Below are 18,331 nucleotides of genomic sequence, written 5' to 3'. Positions count from 1 at the left end.
TGAGGTTACTGTAAAAAAGACAGACCTATTTATTTTTAATACTTTGATTAACTTGATAATTTGAGCCCAGAAATGATAATATCTAGAAATTGTGAGAATTTCATTACAGGTACTTTCACCCATTCAACAACTCCATCACTTTCTTAATTTTAATAAAGTATGACAACTCTTCTTTCATACACAAAGAAAATACAATTCCTACTAAAAAAAAGACCTGTTAACATAAAATCCACACATGTAGAATGCTAAAAACTTGAAAGATTTGGGAGATAGAAAGTATTGAACCTCAAGAAAAAATTTTTGTTTTTTAGCTTGAAACTCTCTTTTCAAAGGAAATAGGATTCAGAAGCCTAGTACATAAAATAGCTCAAAATTGGGGTGCCCTTGATGTAGTGGGACTTAGCTGGCATGGGTCTTGCCCACCCACCCTGTGGAAGAGCCTGGGCTGTTATTTAGAACCTTTAGAGAGCTTTGCTCCATGACGTTGTATATGTTGCATTGCATGAATAAATGATTTAAAACAGTTACAGAGCATGGTCCCAAAGAGACACTTGTATTTGCTGTTCTTGTGAATTCAGTCCCTTCACCACCTAACTACTTGGAGTCAGGGTAGCTCCCAAATCGCTAGACTTAGCAGTTTTCCAACTTGTAACGAGGATGACTAAGTTGCTGGGCTAGGGTTGGGGATCTTCAGACTACTCTGAGATTGTCCACATTTGCGTCACACATTGCCAAGTAACTGTTTGAAATTGGGCACACCTCTGTTCATGCGGTGGAAGGTCAAGCCTAAGTTGATTCTTTCAGTTTCCATATATTTTAGTCTGTTTCACCAAATGAAATGACTAACATGCTGCCACTCTGAAGATGACCCTTTCATGTTTGTTCATTCACACTTTCTTTATTGAATACCTAAAATATAATGTGTGGGCAGACCACAAAACTTCATGATTTATTAATGTTTTTCTTCTTAAAAACTATGTAATGGCTAAAACTATTAAAATTGTCTTTCAGATTGAATTTTATAAAATTTGACATGCGTGTATACCATGTGATAATTCCTAACAGCGTTATGTAGGCAAACTCTTTTAATGATAAAATAGTGATGTTACTAATCTTACACTTATCAGGACTTTTATATCATTTAGTCGGATGATAGTGACAAGATAGACTCTTGCTCTGTTTCTACAAATGTCTGTCTTTATACTAAACTGCTCTTGTAAAAACTTAGCGTGCTATTAGCATATATGTTAAATCTTTCTCTAAAGATTCAGAAATTAGGAATGATGAGTCCAGGAAATTTTCCAGAAATTCTTCCATTTCTAGTTCTGTATCTTCTGAGTGAAGTTCTCAAAGTGTGGTCCTGGGATGCTGGGTGCTCCTAAGACCATTTCCAGGGATCAGCAATGTATATATATATATATAAGGTCACCTTTAATTGTTTGAAGCAGTGTTTTATAGTTTTCAGTGTAGCAGTCTGCCAAGTCTTTTGTTAAATTTATTCCCAAAGTATTTTATATTTTTGACTTTTAAATTTTACACTTGTAAAATTTGATTTTCCAATTGTTTGCTAGTATGTAACAACACATTTTTTTTATATTGGCTTGTATCCTATGATTTTGCTAAATTCACTTATTAGTTATATAGATGTTTTGTAAATACCTTAGGATTTTCGATTTAGAAAATGATATCATCTGTGAATAGAGACAGTTTTACCTCTTCCTTTTTGATATTTGTGTCTTTTGTTTCTTTTTCTTGCCTGATTGAACTGATTAGGAGTTTTGCCTGTCTCTGAACTTTATATAAATAGAATCATAAACTATATGCTCTTCTGCGTTTGTTTCTTTCATTCAACAGTTTGTGATGTGCCACATGTTGTTGTGATTAGGTGTAGATTATTCCTTCTCAGTACTTTATGCCATTTCAATGTATAATTATGCTAAAGTTCATCCAATCTATTGTTAATGGGTATGTGTGTTTTCAGTTTAAGGCTGTTACAAATAGTCCTTCTAGGAATATTCTAGTACATGTCTTTTGGTGAATATATATGTGCATTTCTTTTAGGTTTATACCTCAGAATAGAATTGCTTAATCATAGACTATAGGATATGTTCTTCTGTTTTTTTGTCCTCGTGGGTATTTGCCATGTATTAATTTTCCTCTTAAGCTAGAAGTTGGTCATATTCTCCTTTTTCAATTCTTTGCTCCTTTCATCTGCTCATAAGGACTTGGGACAGAGAATACATGTAGATTCTCTGCCTTTCTTACTTCAAAAAGAGGCGCGTGACTCCATCTCTTCGTGATTTCTTCCTGTTTATTTTGTTGCCCTCTCTCGCTGGGCACATACACACGTCCTGCTCCAGCTTCCCAAAACTTGTATCCCTTGTCTCCTGCTTCTAATTTTCCTCCTTCTAATCTGCCTTTCGGTATTTATTCAAAGAGATCTACTCCTACTAAAAAGTTATTCAACTTGAACCAAACTAAAGCACATGCCTCCTTGGCAGTCAGAGGCATTTCAAAGACCCAAGCAGTCAGTTAGGAGAGGAGAATTCTGTCACTCGCCTGGGAATCTGGGAATCGAGCTGCTTCCTCACTGTTTGTATACAGCTGCTCTTGTGTAGAGGGAAGGCTGAAGGAGGAAATATCTCTCAAATAGTGTCACATCTTGATAACAGATTTCAGGGAAAATCCTTGCTAACACGAAGATGCGAGGATTACTGGAAGAGTTCACTTACCCCTGCTTCATCTGTCATCTTTTTTAAAGAATAATTGAAAAGCTGTCCAAAATTCAGGTATCTATCACTTTAAAAAGTATTCTTAAAATTTTGGTGAATATAAGATTTTTCTAAGTGAAATTAGAATTAAAGTTATAAAGGATGCAAAATGAACTCCATTGTAAAATAAAGAATACTAAAGTAAATAACCTGCTTTTTAATTTTACATATTTCCTAGACCTTGTAAAATGATATGCAGAATTTTTCCTAGACCCTGAAAAATGATATGCAAATTTCTATTTAGGCTTTGAAGTAAGGAAAACCTCAAGTTTGATCCTAATACTACTATATATCAGCTGGGGGCTCAGTCTAATACTTAGCCTCTCTGAGCCTCAGTTTCCACATCAATAAATGGGGATAATAAAACCTATTTTAGAGTTGTTGTCAGGCTCATTCAAGATCAGGTGAAATGCCCAGCATGTTGCCTGTTATGTAGCAAGCCTGCAAATGATTTTCTATTATTATTTCAAGAATATACAGAGTTATGTTTTCTTTGCTTTAAAAATTCAATATCAGCATAGAGAAATGAAAGAAAAATAATTATAGATATGTATGAGCAGAGTTGATACAGAAAGGGCAATTGAAATGTTTTAGCCACAGAAAATTTATTTACAGATGATATATGTGAATGAACTTAAAGTGAAGCTTTTATTCCACATTCAGCATTCATTTAGCTGTCATGACATCCAAGACAAAAAATCTCTTTCATGACACTCAGTGAAAACAATGCAGTAATGACCATCACTTTAAATATTTATAGAAAGTTTAGTGGAGGAAGTGAGCTAAACCAGGGAAGGAGTTCCTCTCGAGACCTCAAAAGAATGTTTCAAAGCCAGGCCAGTGTTCCTCTACCCTGAGAAGAATGGCCAACTGATCATGTGCTTTTGTTTCTCCAGGGAGAAGTTGGCTGTGGCCCGACTACAGCGAGAAGTTGCCCAAAGAAGAAGTGAGGGGGCCATGGTAAGTTCTGGCTGCTCTCTCTTGATTCTGAACCTCCCTTCCAAAGGTCTCTGGCTTGGAAGGCATTTTGTCTCATTAAAAATAGCTAAGGAAAATATTTGCTTGCAGCAAACTTAATGATGTATTGGTAAATAATGTGTTTGTAATGCAGTTTAGACAGCTCTGCCCTTTGCTGAGAGAGAGAGTGAGAGAGAGATTAATTGAGAAAAATAAATGACTATTTGGGCTTTAAAGAGGATGTTCAAACATTCCAAGGGTTATAAGGCTTTATTTCCTGAAGGCCTACTGGATGGTCTGGCTTCCAGCTGAGAGCACAATGTCCATAAATGAACAAATTTAGGCATTCAGATAAGTTCAACATAATTCAAGCCTCTCAGTTCTTCGAACTTAAAAAAGCAAACAGCCTAAAAAAACACTAAGATGTTTGCTAATGTAATCATCTTTTATCCTTTTCCTTCTCTCCACTATTTGCCACAAAGGAAGGAGTTTTCTCCCTGTCCTTTCCAGTCGGTGCCATTTAGAAAACTGCTGTTTCTTTGTGTTTTGAATTGTACTAAAAATCAATATGGTTGTTTTGGTCCATAGCAACTTCATTTTATAGACTGTCTTTACCAAAGTCTCTGCCCGGGTGCCATTCTGACGTCACAGATGACTGTCTGGGGACCCGAGGAATGTACATGTGTGGATTAACTGCTGCTGCCACCTCAGAGGAAAAAACATAACACCAGAATTTTTTCCCCACTTATGACAAAACAATGGCACATGTGCAATTTTTCAGCACAAGAATTAGTTTTTTTGAAAGAGAGAAGTGACACATTTTCAGGCCCTGAAGGCTGTTTCCATTTCATTTCATGAGAATTAATTGACAATCCATCCACTGAAAAAAGTAAGAAATTTGTAAAATATGCTGGCCATGCACTTCTGTCAACAGGGAAAGCAAAGGGCTGGAGTAAGAGGCTGAATGTTGAGTGGGTTCTGGAAGGTACCATGGAGCTTGCGCCACAGATAAGATCCTTAGGGAGGTGATCATATTATTTATTCTGTTACTGATCTTAATGCAGAGAGAATCTTGAATGTTCAAACAATAGGAAGCAATTGCTCACAAGCATCTTTGAGCAATGAAATGGAAATAAGTTGGAGAAACTGAACGTTTAGTCAAATGGTGAACTGAAAAATTTCAATCCGGACTTCTCCTGCATGGCAAAATGTTTATGGCTAGACCATTCTGTGATGTTTCAATCTTCTCCTGAGGGCCAAGCTCCTGTTCTACATGTCATCTGCTGTGTTCTGATTGAATGTAAAGAACGGACAACGTTTCTTCATCTTTAAAATGAGGAGGTTGGAATTTTATGATTCCGTTAGCTTAGTGGATCATGCTATTAAACATTTGTTTATGTACAGTTTTTATGATGGAGAGCTTTTCCTCATAACAACTGAATATTATTTAAGCTCATAAGAGCAGGCCTCTAAAGAATGTATCTTTCTGATTCTGACAGTGAATGAGCCTGAGTTGAAATCATCTCAGATAATAACTCTCTAGTCCTTTACAAAACAAAATCCTCTTTTAAAACATTCAAGTGGCATAGTGGTTAAGTTTGGCACACTATGCTTCGACAACCCAGGTTTGTGGGTTCGGATCCCGGCTGATGACCTACATCACTTTGTCAGCCGTGCTATGGCGGTGACCCACATATAAGGTAGAGGAAGAGTGGCACAGAAGTTAGCTCAGGGCTAGTCTTCCTCAGCAAAAAAACCCTCCAACAATTATAGAAGTAACTATTCAGTGTAGAAGATACCCAGAAAACACAGACAAATGAAAAAGATTACTCTGATTGCTCAAAAAATAACTTTGGAAAAGTTACCATTGTTTTATTACTCTTATTTTAACAATGACAATGAAAGATGACATTTATGTCTTGATTGATTTAACAAGTATTTGTTGAGCACCTCCTGTGTGCCCAGCGCTGTTAGGTACTGGGGAAACATCAGTGAAAAAAACAGGCAGAAATCTGAGAGCTCACACCCTGGGGAGACAGACATTCAATGTAATTGGAGTGTTAAATGGTGGAACCAGCTATGAGAAAATGAGATCAGGGGCTGGGAGACTGGGATTCTAGGGGATCACTATTTCAAATAAAGCATTCATAGTTGTAAATCACTGCAAAGTTAGTATTTGAGCAAACCTTGAAGGAGCTGAAGGAGTGAACCATGATGAACTCTGGCGGAGGAGCCTTCCATGAAGGGGGATCAGCGATGCAAAGGCCTGGAGCACAGGAGGAACAGCATTGGAGACAGGATGACCAGAGGGGAGTGAGGGAAAGGGCGAATAGTAGAAGATAAAGGCAGAGAAGTGATGGGGGGCAGGGGGTTGGGGGGGGGGCCCCCCGAGGGGGAGGTCACCAAGGTCCTTAGGGATCTCCAGCTCATGCTCTAAGTGACAAGAGCCATTGGAAGGCTTTGAGGCTGTGATGAGATCTGATTTACTGCTTTCACATTAGTTATTGTTTACCCCCATTCCATAACTGATTACATCTCAATTCCTTAGAGACACCATAAGCCCTGATTTTCTTTCACTTCCTTTATTTTGATTTTTCTCCCTCTTTCTCAATATTTTTTCCCTCTTTCCTTACCTAGACAAACCCCTCTGAGTTTGCCACTTAATTATATACTTCAGCTTTTCTGCTCTTAGGATTCATTTATTTCTGAGGTCCCGATTCTTTCAGTATCTGGCAGCTACTAAAATCAGACAGTTCTATTAATCCTCTAAATTTAATTCTTGCTGTTACAAGTCCAGAACTTTTGTCACAGCTATAGCAGAAATGGAAAGCAATTCATCGCAACCAGATCCCCTTATGTTTTTAAAGACTACAATTTACAGTATTCTATATTTTTGTCCACGTGAAAGGAAAAGCAGTATGGAAAAAGATAAATGAGAAGTATTTTCAAAAAAGCTGTATAACTGAGGCAGATATTTACTTTTAAAATCATCAATGAACTTGCATAATCAAAATCTGTAATGCAAATCATGCCCTTTTTAAAATTTGACTTTATGCAATAAATCTCTTTGCTTAAAAGTTTTAAGATAGTACCCAAGGCATCATTTTTGGGAGATTTCTTTCATTTTTTTTTAACACACTTTCTATTTTGGAATGATTTTAGACTCACAGAAAAGTTGCATACCTACATACTCTTTAACCAGTTTTCTGTTAAGATCTTACGTAACTACAGTATAATTATCAAAACTAAGAGATTAACATTGGCATGTTGCTACTAACTAAACTCCAGATTTTATTAAAATTTCATGAGTTTTTCCAATAATTTCCCATTTCTGATCTAGGATCCAATCCAGGGTACCACATTGCATGCAGAAAGATTTCTTTTTAATGGCTAGTGGGCATATACGTGGGAATGAGAAGAGCATGGGCTTAGGCGTGAGGCAGGTCTGGATTCAAAGTCCAGCTCCACCAGTAGTTAGCTGTGTGACCTTGGACATGTTACTTTACTGGTTTTTATCAATTCTGTCTGCTCTTTTGTTCTGTTAACTCAGGTCTTTATTTCAGCAGATTAGATGTTTCATATTTGTTTCCTTTTGTTCTTAAATTTTTCCTCCATGAAATAGTTATCACCATTGTTTTCATACTGACCTTTCATTTTTTTATCACAAACTGCTAGCAGATCATGTTTCTCTTCTTTCTTGGAGACTGTGTTTCAGCTTGTGCTCCCTATCGGGGACTCAGTTTACTGTAACATCTATGCTGCCCTGAAGACTTTAATGTCATCTTCAATTTTGATATAATATGTAAAAAGGCCGTTTCTGCCCCAAGAGTATAAAGATATTCATTCTCAGTATCTTCTAGAATGTATGTATTTCTTATTTTTCTCTATGTAAATCTTTGAAAATTCTAGGTGGAATTAAGTTTGTATGAGGTAGGGACCAAATAGAATGTTTTCCCAAATTGATAGTTAATTTCCCAACCTCATTTATTGAGTAATCCAGCATTTACTATCATCTTTATCATATTCCAAATACCCCATTAATCTGGGTCATTTACTGGACTGCTTATACTTTTCCATTAACCTTTATCTATTCTAACACTATTCTAAATTGTTTTAATTTTATAGAAATTTATAGTTTGTTTAATATTTTAGAGGCTGGGTTCCTTCTGATTATCCTTTTTCTCTAAACTTATAAAGACAGTTTTATTTATTGAATAGCAATGAGTTGATGAGTTAAAACGATGCATTTGGATTTTTAAAGAATAGCAAAAAGCGTTTTTGGTTTTTTTGCTGAGAAAGATTTGCCCTGAGCTAACATCTATTGCCAATCTTCCTGTTTTTGCTTGAGGAAGATTGTCTCTGAGCTAACATCTGTGCCAGTCTCCCTGTATTTTCTAAGTAGGTCACCACCACAACGTGGCCACTGATGAATGGTGTGTAGGTCCATGCCCTGGAACCGAACCTGGGCCACTGAAGTGGAGTGTGCTGAACTTAACCTCTGGGCCACAGGGCTGGCCCCAAAAAGTGTTTTTATATCTGCTTATGACACAATAAAATGTCTCAGACAGACTGTTTCAAAATGATATGAACAATGGCTTAAATATATTTGTGGTTTTCTTACATTTACATTAAAAAGTTTTAGAAGAATATCACTTCTACCACTGTGAGTTTGTCTTTGTTTTTGATCAAAGAGATATTAATGAACACTAATAGGATACTAGACACAATTTTAAAAATGCTTGAGTTAAGTATGCAAAATTTTCAACACTGTATGCTTCCTTTTTACCCCATTGAGTAATTTTTCTTTGGGAAAAAGAAAAATTTCAATTCTTGATTACTGATCTCAAGGCACTGAGGAAACACAGGAACCCCATTTACCCTACTGCGGGGTTCCCTTTTCTCCTGCAACAGATGTGTAGACACAGACTAGGTGTTACCATACTGTACAATCAGCAAATTTATAACCATACACCCTTTTTTTTCACACAATGAACATCCAAGGAATAACGGTGAAAGATGGAAATATTGACAGTTATATTAGAAATTTGAGAAAAAACAGAAGTATTTGAAGAAGTAGGGAAATCAGAATCCTTGGATCCTCTCTACATCCTTGCTGGAGGACAGGGCAAACTTATGGCAGCAGAAGCCCTCATTCAGTGCCACGATGTGGACAGCCAACTATGGTGCAGATACTGGAGTTAACTGGGTCTCCTGATACAAACGTGGACAAAAATACATTAAGGAAACTTTACCTCAGTGACCTGTATCTGTTCATGATTTCTAGTGGGTCTCTATTTAACTGCAGGGACGTCTTCTTCTAAAAGTGTTTGAGAGATTTACCCATCTTATTTTTAACCTGTTTGTTGCCTGCCCTATACAGCATATGAGTTTACTTTCCCTCTTGGTAATTTGTAGAAAGCAAAAGTGATAATCTTGAATACCTGTTATTTAAACAAGAAGAGATCATTTCTTCACATGTGAAAAAGGGAACATTGCACGCAGCCCAGGTGGTACTGCCTTGGTGAACTGACGGGATTTTGTCTAATATGCCCTTCTTCTGGCCTTGGCTGGACAGCTGTAGAGAAAGCTGTATAGTCTGACCGCTGGCAGACAAAAGGCAGCCAAGAAGGGAAATTCAGAGTTTGGACACCCAGGACTTAGGGGGCGTGGAATTATAGTCCCCAGACATGCCAATTCCTACTACTAGCTTCCTTGGGGCCAGTTTTTGGTTTTGGTAGAATTGTAAGGTTGTTGTTTACAGTATCCCAGTGGTTGATAGAACTGATTTTCTAACTGCTGGTAGTCAATGAAGGGAGATTAGGATGGGTATAAGGTGAATTAAGCTTTTCTTTCTGTTTTCTTTTATTGAGATATATTTGACATATTATTTCAGATATACAGCATAATGATTCAGTATATTTGTATGTTGTGAAATGATCACCACAATAAGTCTGCTTAACATCTGTCACTACACATAGTTATAATTTTTTTTCTTGTGATGAGAACCTTTTAATATCTACTCTCTTAGCAACTTCTGAGTATAAAATACAGTATTTTTAACTATAGTCACCATGCTGTACATTAACTCTTCAGGACTTTATTGTATAACTGAAAATATGTACCTTTTGACCATCTTCACCCATTTCACCAACCTCCCAACTCCCTCACCCCTGGCAGCCACCAATCTATTCTCTGTATCCCTAAGTTCATTTTATTTTTAGGATTCCACATATAAGTGAAATCATACAATATTTGTCTTTTTCTGTCTGACTTATTTTACTTATCATAATGCCCTCAAGGTCCATCTGTATTGTTGCACATGGAAGAATTTCCTTCCTTTTTATGGCAGAATAATATTCTGGGTGTGTTTTTGTCTGTGTATATTTATGACATTTTCTATTATCCATTGAGGGACACAGGTTGTTTCCATGTCTTAGCTATTATAAATAATTCTGCAGTGAACATAGGAGTACCGATATCTTTTTAAGATAATGCTATTGTTTCCTTCAGATATGGCAGCTCTATTTTTAATTTTTTGAGGAATCTCCATACTTTTTTCTATAGTGGCTGCACCAATTTATATTCCCACCAACAGTGTACGAGGGTTCCTTTTTCACCACATCCTTGCCAACATTTATTTCTTGTCTTTTTGATAATAGTCATCTAAGAGATGTGAGGAGATATCTTGTTGTGGGTTTGATTTGCATTTCCCTGATGATTAGTGATGTTGAGCACCTTTTCATGTACCTGTTGGCCTTCTGAATGTCTTCTCTGGAAAAGTGTCTATTCAGATCCTCTGCTCATTTTAAAATCAGATTGTTTTTTGTTATTGAGTTGTATGAGTTCTTTATATATTTTGGATATTAATCTCTTATCAGATATATGATTTGCAAATATCTTCTCCCATTCTGTAGGTTGTCATTTCATTTTGCTGATTTCCTTTCCTGTGCAGAAGCTTTTTAGTTTGATGTAGTCCCAATTGTTTATTTTTGCTTTTGTTGCTTTTGCTTTTGGTGGCAGATCCAAAAAATCATCTCCAAGACCAATGTCAATGAGCTTACTGCCTATGTTTTCTTCTAGGAGTTTTATGGTTTCAGGTCTTATGTTCAAATCTTTAATCCATTTGAGTTCATTTTTATTTATGGTGTAAGATAGTGGTCCAGTTTCTTTCTTCTACATGTGGCTGTCCAGTTTTCCCAGCACCATTTATTGAAGAGACTATCCTTTCCCCATTGTATATTCTTGGCTCATTTGTCATAAATTAATTGACCATACATACATGCTTGAGTTTATTTCTGGACTCTCTATTCTGTTCCATTGATCGTGTGTCTGTTTTTATACCAGTGCCTCTCTGTTTTGGTTACTGTAGCTTTGTAATATAGTTTGAAATCAGAGAGCACGATGCCTCCAACTTTGTTCTTCTTTCTCCAGATTGCTTTGGCTTTTCTGGGTCTTTTATGGTTCTATAAAAATTTTAGCATTGTTTGTTCTATTCCTGTGAAAAATGATATTTGAATTTTCATAGGAATTGTGTTGAATCTGTCGATTGTTTTGGTTAGTATGGACATTTTAACAATATTAATTCTTCCAATCCAAATGGAATATCTTTCTATTTATTTGTGTCATCTTCAATTTCTTTCATCAATGTGTTATAGTTTCAGCATACAGATCCTTTACCTCTGATTAAATTTATTCCTAGGTATTTTATTTCTTTTTATTTAATTGTAAATTGGATTGTTTTGTAAATTTCTCTTTCTAAAAGTTTGTTATTTTGTTGTTGGTTGCCATTGAGTCGATTCTGACTCCCGGTGACTCTGTGTACAGCAGAGCAGAACCCTGCCCGGTCTTTCTGTGCCATCCTCTCACCTTCCAGCGCTGTATCAGACAATGCTCTGCCACTCTTCCTAAGCTTTTCATGGTTAATGTTTTTGGAAGTGGGTGGCTAGGTCCTCCTCCCTAGTCTGTCTTAGTCTGGAAGCTCTGCTGAAACCTGTCCACCATGAGTGATCTTGCTGGTGTTTGAAATACCAGTGGCATAGCTTTCCACGTCAAAGCAACATACAGCCGCTGTGGTATGGTACACTTTTCACAATTAATGATCCAATACTGATACATTATTATTAACTAAAATTCATACTTTATTCAAATTTCCATAGTTTCACCTAGTGTCCTTTTTCTGTTTCGGGATCCCATCCAGGATACACATGCATTTACTTGTCATGGCTCCTTAAGTTCTTCTCAGTTGTGACAGATTCTCATTCTTTCCTTGTTTTTGATGACCTTGAGATTTTTGAGGAATATTAACTGGTTGGCTGTTTTGGGGTATTTGCCTCATTGAGATTTGTCTGATGTTTTCCTCATGATTAGACTGGGATGTATTTTTTGGAGGTAGACCAAAAGTTAAAGTGCCATTTTCATCACATCATATCAAGGTTTCATGGTATCAATATAACATTATTTAGGTGAACGTTGATCATCTGACTGAGGCAGTGTTTGTCAGCTTTCCTCTGGGAAGTTCTTCTCCTCTCACCCCCTTGCAGACTGTCCTTTTTGGGAGGAAGTCACTCTGCACAGCCCACATTGAAGGAGTACAGGGCTGTGCTCCATCTCCATGAAGGTGGAATATCTGCATAAATTATTTTCAGTTCTTCTGCGTAGAATATTTGTATCTTCTTCCCCATTTATTTATTCAATCATTTATATCACTGTGACTGCATTGATACTTACTTTATACTTTGGGTTATAAACCAATATAAACTACTTCATTTTATTGCTCAAAATATTCCAGCTTTGTCCAATATGAGTTCCTTTAGTTGGCTCCTTCATCCCTCTGACATAATCCCATCTTTGTTTTTGTTTGTTTGTTTTTCATTATTTTTCTTTTTCTCGTCTTATCGTTTTCTTACTTTCTGGCATTACAAGATGCTTCAGGCTCATTTTGTGTATCTCCTGCCACAGTCTTATAGTCAGCAATTTCTCCCATAGATTTTTACTCCTAATGTATTCAGATCTATCAGTCTTTCTCTTTATGCACTGTACATTTTGTCTTCTTTTGTTGACATTTTTAAATAATTCCTCCCTTATTTCAGTATTATAAGATACTTCCTTACATTTACTTCTAAAAGTCTTAAAATTTTGCTTCCAGTTTTTAAATTTTTGATTCATCCAAAATTTATTTTTGTGCATGCTACTTGGTAGCAATGAAATTGTATAATTTACTATTTAAATTGTCACAATGGTCTTTTTGAATCGTCCATTCTCTTCTCATTGAATTGTAATTCTATTTCCGTTATATATTCCCGTATATACGTGGGTTTGCTTCAAGGCTTTCTGTTCTGTTCTCCTGGTTTATTGGAATATCTTTGCCCAACAACACACTTATTTAATTGCTTTAGCTTGAGAAATTAGAAGAAAATATTAGATTGTCCAGAGGAAGATATTAGAAAATATGTTATTTTTATGATCTGAGTATGGTGAAGGTATGCCTCAGCATGACACTGGGGTCATAAACTCTGAAGTGTAAGGATAGAGGATAGGTTTTCTAAAAAGCATTTACTTCTGCTAAGCAAAAGGCTATATAAACCGCATTAATAAATTAAAGCCTCTTTTTTTTTATTGCAACAGACGTCATAGAAAGACATAAAATTCTAGAAACTTTCAGAGAAATCCTCAGAATAATGCTGTGGATTACATATCTGAGTTCAACCTTAAACTCTGAAAAGTTGGATCAGTCAAGAGCCTCTCAGATTTCCCTAGGATTCTTTCAAGCAGAAATAGTCTTTTTGAAGAGAGAGTTCTTCCTGTATAGCTCTCTCCCCTCCAGTTAACCTCTTGCTAACCCAGGACTGGCCTGCAGTAAGATTTAGGGTAAATGTCTACCTTCCTTTCATTTCAAGTCAAATACTGGTGATAGAGACACTATTCTACTAGGAAACTTGGAAACTATTCAGAATTTGTTCCATTTTCAAACAAGTCAGGAGATTTAGAAGAATACTTACTGAAGCACAAAGAAAAGTCTCATGGTCCCTCAGGTGGCAAGAATGGCCTTCTATGCCTGCGTCTAGTGTTTGAAAAGGGCACAGGGAGGAGTAGGACACCACAAACCATGGCACTTTCCCTTCTTCTCGAACTTCTAAAAATTGAAGTGAAATTTACATGCAGCGGAATGCACATATCTTAATTGTCCAGTTGATGAGTTCAGATAGATATATTCACTTCTAAAACCAACATTCCAATCAAGGTATAGATTATTTTTATCACCACAGAAAGTTTCTTCTCAACCCTTCTCTGTTGGACACCCTCACCCTTGCCTTAAATAAGTAACCATTGAGGTACTTCATATAATTCGTGTATTAATTATGTCTGTTCTTGAATTTTATGTAAATGTTATCATACAATGTGTATTCTTTTGAGTCTGGCTTCTTTCCTTCAACATAATGTTTTTGAGATTTATCCATATATTGTGTGTCTCAGTAGATTTTTCTTCTTTTTTCTTTCATAGCTGAATAGTATTTCATTATATATGAATATATCATCATTAGTTTATCCAGTTTTCTTTTTTTTTTTTTGCCAGCTATTCGGGTTGTTTTCAATTTGGTCTATTATAAATAAAGCAGCTATGAAATCTTGTACATTTCTTTTTGTGGACATGTCAGTCCATTATCAGATACATGATTTTCAAATACTCTCTCCCATTCTGTAGGTTTTCTGTTCACTTCCTTGATGGTTTCCTTTAAAATACAAAAGATTTTAATTTTTTAAGAACTCGATTTATCTATTTTGTTATTGTTGCTTTCGGTTTCATATCTAAGAAGGCTTTGCCTAATCCAATGTCGAGAAGATTTTCTTCTAAGAGTTTTTATATTAAATTAGGGTCTGTGATCCATTTTTAGATATTTTTTATGTGTTGTTTGATTCCAGAAGATGTCTAACTTCATTCTTTTGTATGCGGCTACCAAGTTGTCTTGGCACCATTTGTTGAAAAGTCTGTTCTTTACCCCATTGAATTGTCTTGGTACTCTTGCTGAAAATCAGTTGACATGCATGTGGTTTGTTTTAGGACTTTCACTTCTCTTCTATTGACCTATACGTCTATCCTTATGCCAGTAGAATACTGTCTTGATTACTGGAGTAATCAACACAAATGCTACTGTGTAGTAAGTTTTGAAATTTGGAAGTGTGCATCTTTCAACTTAATTTTTCATTTTCCAGATTCTTTTGACTATTCTAGGCCTGTGCATTTTCATGTGAATTTTAGGATCAGCTTGTTAATTTCTGCACAAAAAAAAGAGGAAAAAGTCAGCTGAGATTTTTATAGGCATTACAATGAATTGGTCAGATTAGTTTTTCTGGTTTTTTGGACTTCATATGAATGGAATTTAGAGTACATACTCTTTCGTATCTAAATTCTTTCACAGAGTATAACGTTTTTGAGATTCATATTATTTATGTATTAATAGTTCATTCCCTTACATTGCTGAGTTTTATTTCATTGTGTGAGTACACTCACTTTGTTTATCTATTCTTCTGTTGGTAAACTTCTGGATGGTTTCTAGTTTTTAGCTATTATGAATTAAGCTACTATGAACGTTCATGTGCAAGTCATTATTATGGGCATATGTTTTTATTTCTCTTTGGTAAATATCTAGGAGTGGAATCACTAGACCTTATGTTAAGTGTACGTTTAACTTTATAAGACATAACTATTCTGTTTTCCAAAGTAGTTGTTCAATTTTACATTTCCACTGGCAATATATGAGAGTTTTGGTCAATTGACATCCTGCCAGTATTTGAAATTGTTAGTCTTTTTAGTATTAGCCATCATAATTGGTATGGTATCTCATTGTGGTGCCTCATTGTGGTTTACTTGGCATTTCTTAGATGATGAAAGATATTGACCACTTTTCATCCACTTACTGTCCATTTATATGTCTGTTAAATTCTTTTGCCTAGGTGAGAGAAGTGACTAGTTTTCTTATTGAGTCACGTGAGTTCTTTATATATTTCGAATACAGGTCTCTTGTCAAAATATATATTGCAGATTTTTTCCCTTTCTTTGGTTTGCCTGTTCATTTTAAATAATGGTGTGTTCATGAGCAGAAGCATTTTAATATTGATGAAATTCTATTAATATTTTTCTCTCACAATTAGTGCTCTATGTAGTCTAAAAATCTTTGCCTTCCCTTTGTTGACAAGAATATTACTTTGTGTTTTCCTCCGGAAACTTTATAGTTTTGGATTTATGTTTAGTTCCATGACCATTGAGACTTAATCTTTTTCTCTAGTGTGAGTTCGCGGTTGAGGTTCATTTTAAAAAAGTGTAGTTATCTATATATTTTGGTATCATTTTTTGAATTGACTTTACTTCCTTTATTGAATTGCTTTGGTACCTTCTTTGGAAACCACTTGCCTCTATATGTACAGGGCTATCTCTGGACTCTCTCTTCTGTTCTTTCTATTTCTCTATCCTTTGCAAATGCTGCATTGTTTGATTATAGTTAACTTGTAATAACCTTTAAAATAAGAGTGTAAGCCTTTCAACTTTGTTCTTTTCCAAGATATTTTCACTATTTTGAGATCCTTTAATTTCCATGTCAACATTAGAATCTGCTTATCAAGTTCCTCAAAATACCTCTTGTGATTTTGTTTATAATAGTATTGAATCTTTAGATAAATATGGGGAGAAGTGACATCTCAACAATATTGAGTCTTTTGATCCTTAAACATGGCATAATCTCTCAGCAATATTTTATAGTTGTTAGTGTGGAGCTCTAGAACATCTTGTTAAATTTAGCCCTAGTTAATTTCTGATTTTGGGTGCTAATGACATGAAACTTGTTAGAATTTTTTATTTTCTGAATGTTTCATAGTTGTTTTCTTTCAGAATTTTAAAAGTGGTGTTCAGCTTCCTTCTGGCTTCCATGATCCCTGATGAAAAATCTGCAGTCATTAGCTTTGTTGTTCTTATGTTTCATTCCCGGATTGTGGGTTTGTTTGCTTTGTTTTGTCTTTAGTTTCCCACAGGGTGATTATGATGTGCTTGGGCATAGATTTCTTTCAAATTATCTTTTTGGCGTTCATTGAGCTTCTTGAATCAGTAAGTTTATGTCTTTAACCAAATTATTAAAAAGATATTTTGCTCCGCATTTTTTCTCTTGTCCTTCTGAGACTCTGATCATATGAATGCTAGAACTTTCGGTGTTGTCCCACAGGTCTAAGTCTCTATTTTTTTCTCTCTGTCTTGAGCTGATTGAATAATTTCTACTGATGTATCTTCACATTCATTGATTCTTTCTTGGTCATCTCCATTCTGCTATTGAGTCAATCTGATGAATATTTTACTTTGGATTTTCTATTTTTCAGTTTTAAGACTTTATTTCTTCTTTGTATCATCTTTTTCTTTGCTGAAATATTCTATCTTTCCACTAATTTCAAGTTTGCTCTTCTTTTTTATTAAACAGTTATACTTCCTCCAGTAATGTCTTTTTTAAAAAAAAGAAAATATTCCAGCATCTGTGTAATCCAGGGGTTGGTGTCTATTGATTGTTTTTTTTTTTTCTTATGAGTTGAGATTTTCTCTGTTCTTCAGATGATGAGTAATTTTGGACTATATTCTGGATATTTTGAATATTATATCATGAGACTCTCGGTCTTGTTTTTAGTATGAAGGAGGTGCTTGATGTTTTTGTTTGTCTTTTTAGCTAGCAGTTGACCTGGTTAGGTTCAGTCCTCAAGTTCTGACCTACCTTCTCTGGGCTGTGGTTCGAATGTCAGTTCACTTTTTGTAGTGTACGCAGTACTATTTGGATTTGTTCCATGTATGCACTGCCAAGAGGTCAGTCTCATTTTAGATCTATTACTAAAATATAAATGTGCAGCTCAGAGGTAAGCATAGGAGTCCATGCACAACTTTATGGGATTGCGCATTTGATCTTCCTTCTCTGTGTGATCTCTCTGACATTTTTTGACCTGCCTGGAGCCTCCCTTCTGATACTCCATGCAGAAAGCTATGGCTTTAGTTTTCCTTCTTCCGCACACTTCCCGCAATTGCATCTATGTCTGGAGCTAAGCAGTCTGAAGACATACAGAGAGAAAAAAGCAGCAGAAATTTGCTTCTCCTAGTCATTTCAGCTCCTCTTGGAAGAAAGAAGGTCCCCCTTCCTCAGAGTTTTAGATACCTACCCTGCCATATGAGTGCTGTCCTTCTGCTGCCATCCTCAGTGCAGAATTATCTAGGTCTGGGGAACAAGAGAAGAGAAAATGAGAAAACAACTAAATATTGATTCTTATAGACTCCCTTTCCTGCTCCTTGGGCCAGAAAGAGAGCTGCTCCTGGAGCTTTCCCCGTCCACACTTGGTGTGTATTTCTTAGTTTGACTTATCTTTGAGTCCAGGCCTGGTGATACCAGACGGCGAAAAATAGTAAACTCACCACTGGTTCAGCAGAACTTTTAATTCTAATCTCTTTCTCCAGTATACCAGCTACCATTCACTTTCAGAGTCTTTAGATGGTTCTATGCTTCTGTCCAGGATTTATATTTGCATTCAGTGAGAAAAACAGGCTGGAGTGTGCTTGCTCCATCATTCCTGGACCTGGAACCCTG

The 18,331-nt window shown here is 35.9% G+C and overlaps 1 protein-coding gene across 1 annotated transcript in view; it reads left to right on the top strand.

The window, feature by feature from the left end:
• LOC124233823 (nck-associated protein 5-like) overlaps positions 1-18,331 on the top strand; it is a gene marked incomplete at its 3' end in the record, with an annotated part of 547,928 nt that overhangs the window by 317,270 nt on the left and 212,327 nt on the right. The window contains exon 5 of the mRNA XM_046651057.1: positions 3,668-3,731. Within this exon, the coding sequence (XP_046507013.1) occupies positions 3,668-3,731 (64 nt within the window). The remainder of the gene's footprint in view (positions 1-3,667; positions 3,732-18,331) is intronic.

This window comes from Equus quagga, unplaced genomic scaffold, assembly GCF_021613505.1.
Source record: "Equus quagga isolate Etosha38 unplaced genomic scaffold, UCLA_HA_Equagga_1.0 252_RagTag, whole genome shotgun sequence".
NCBI lineage: Eukaryota > Metazoa > Chordata > Mammalia > Perissodactyla > Equidae > Equus > Equus quagga.
This window is presented reverse-complemented; position numbering and strand designations above follow the sequence as displayed.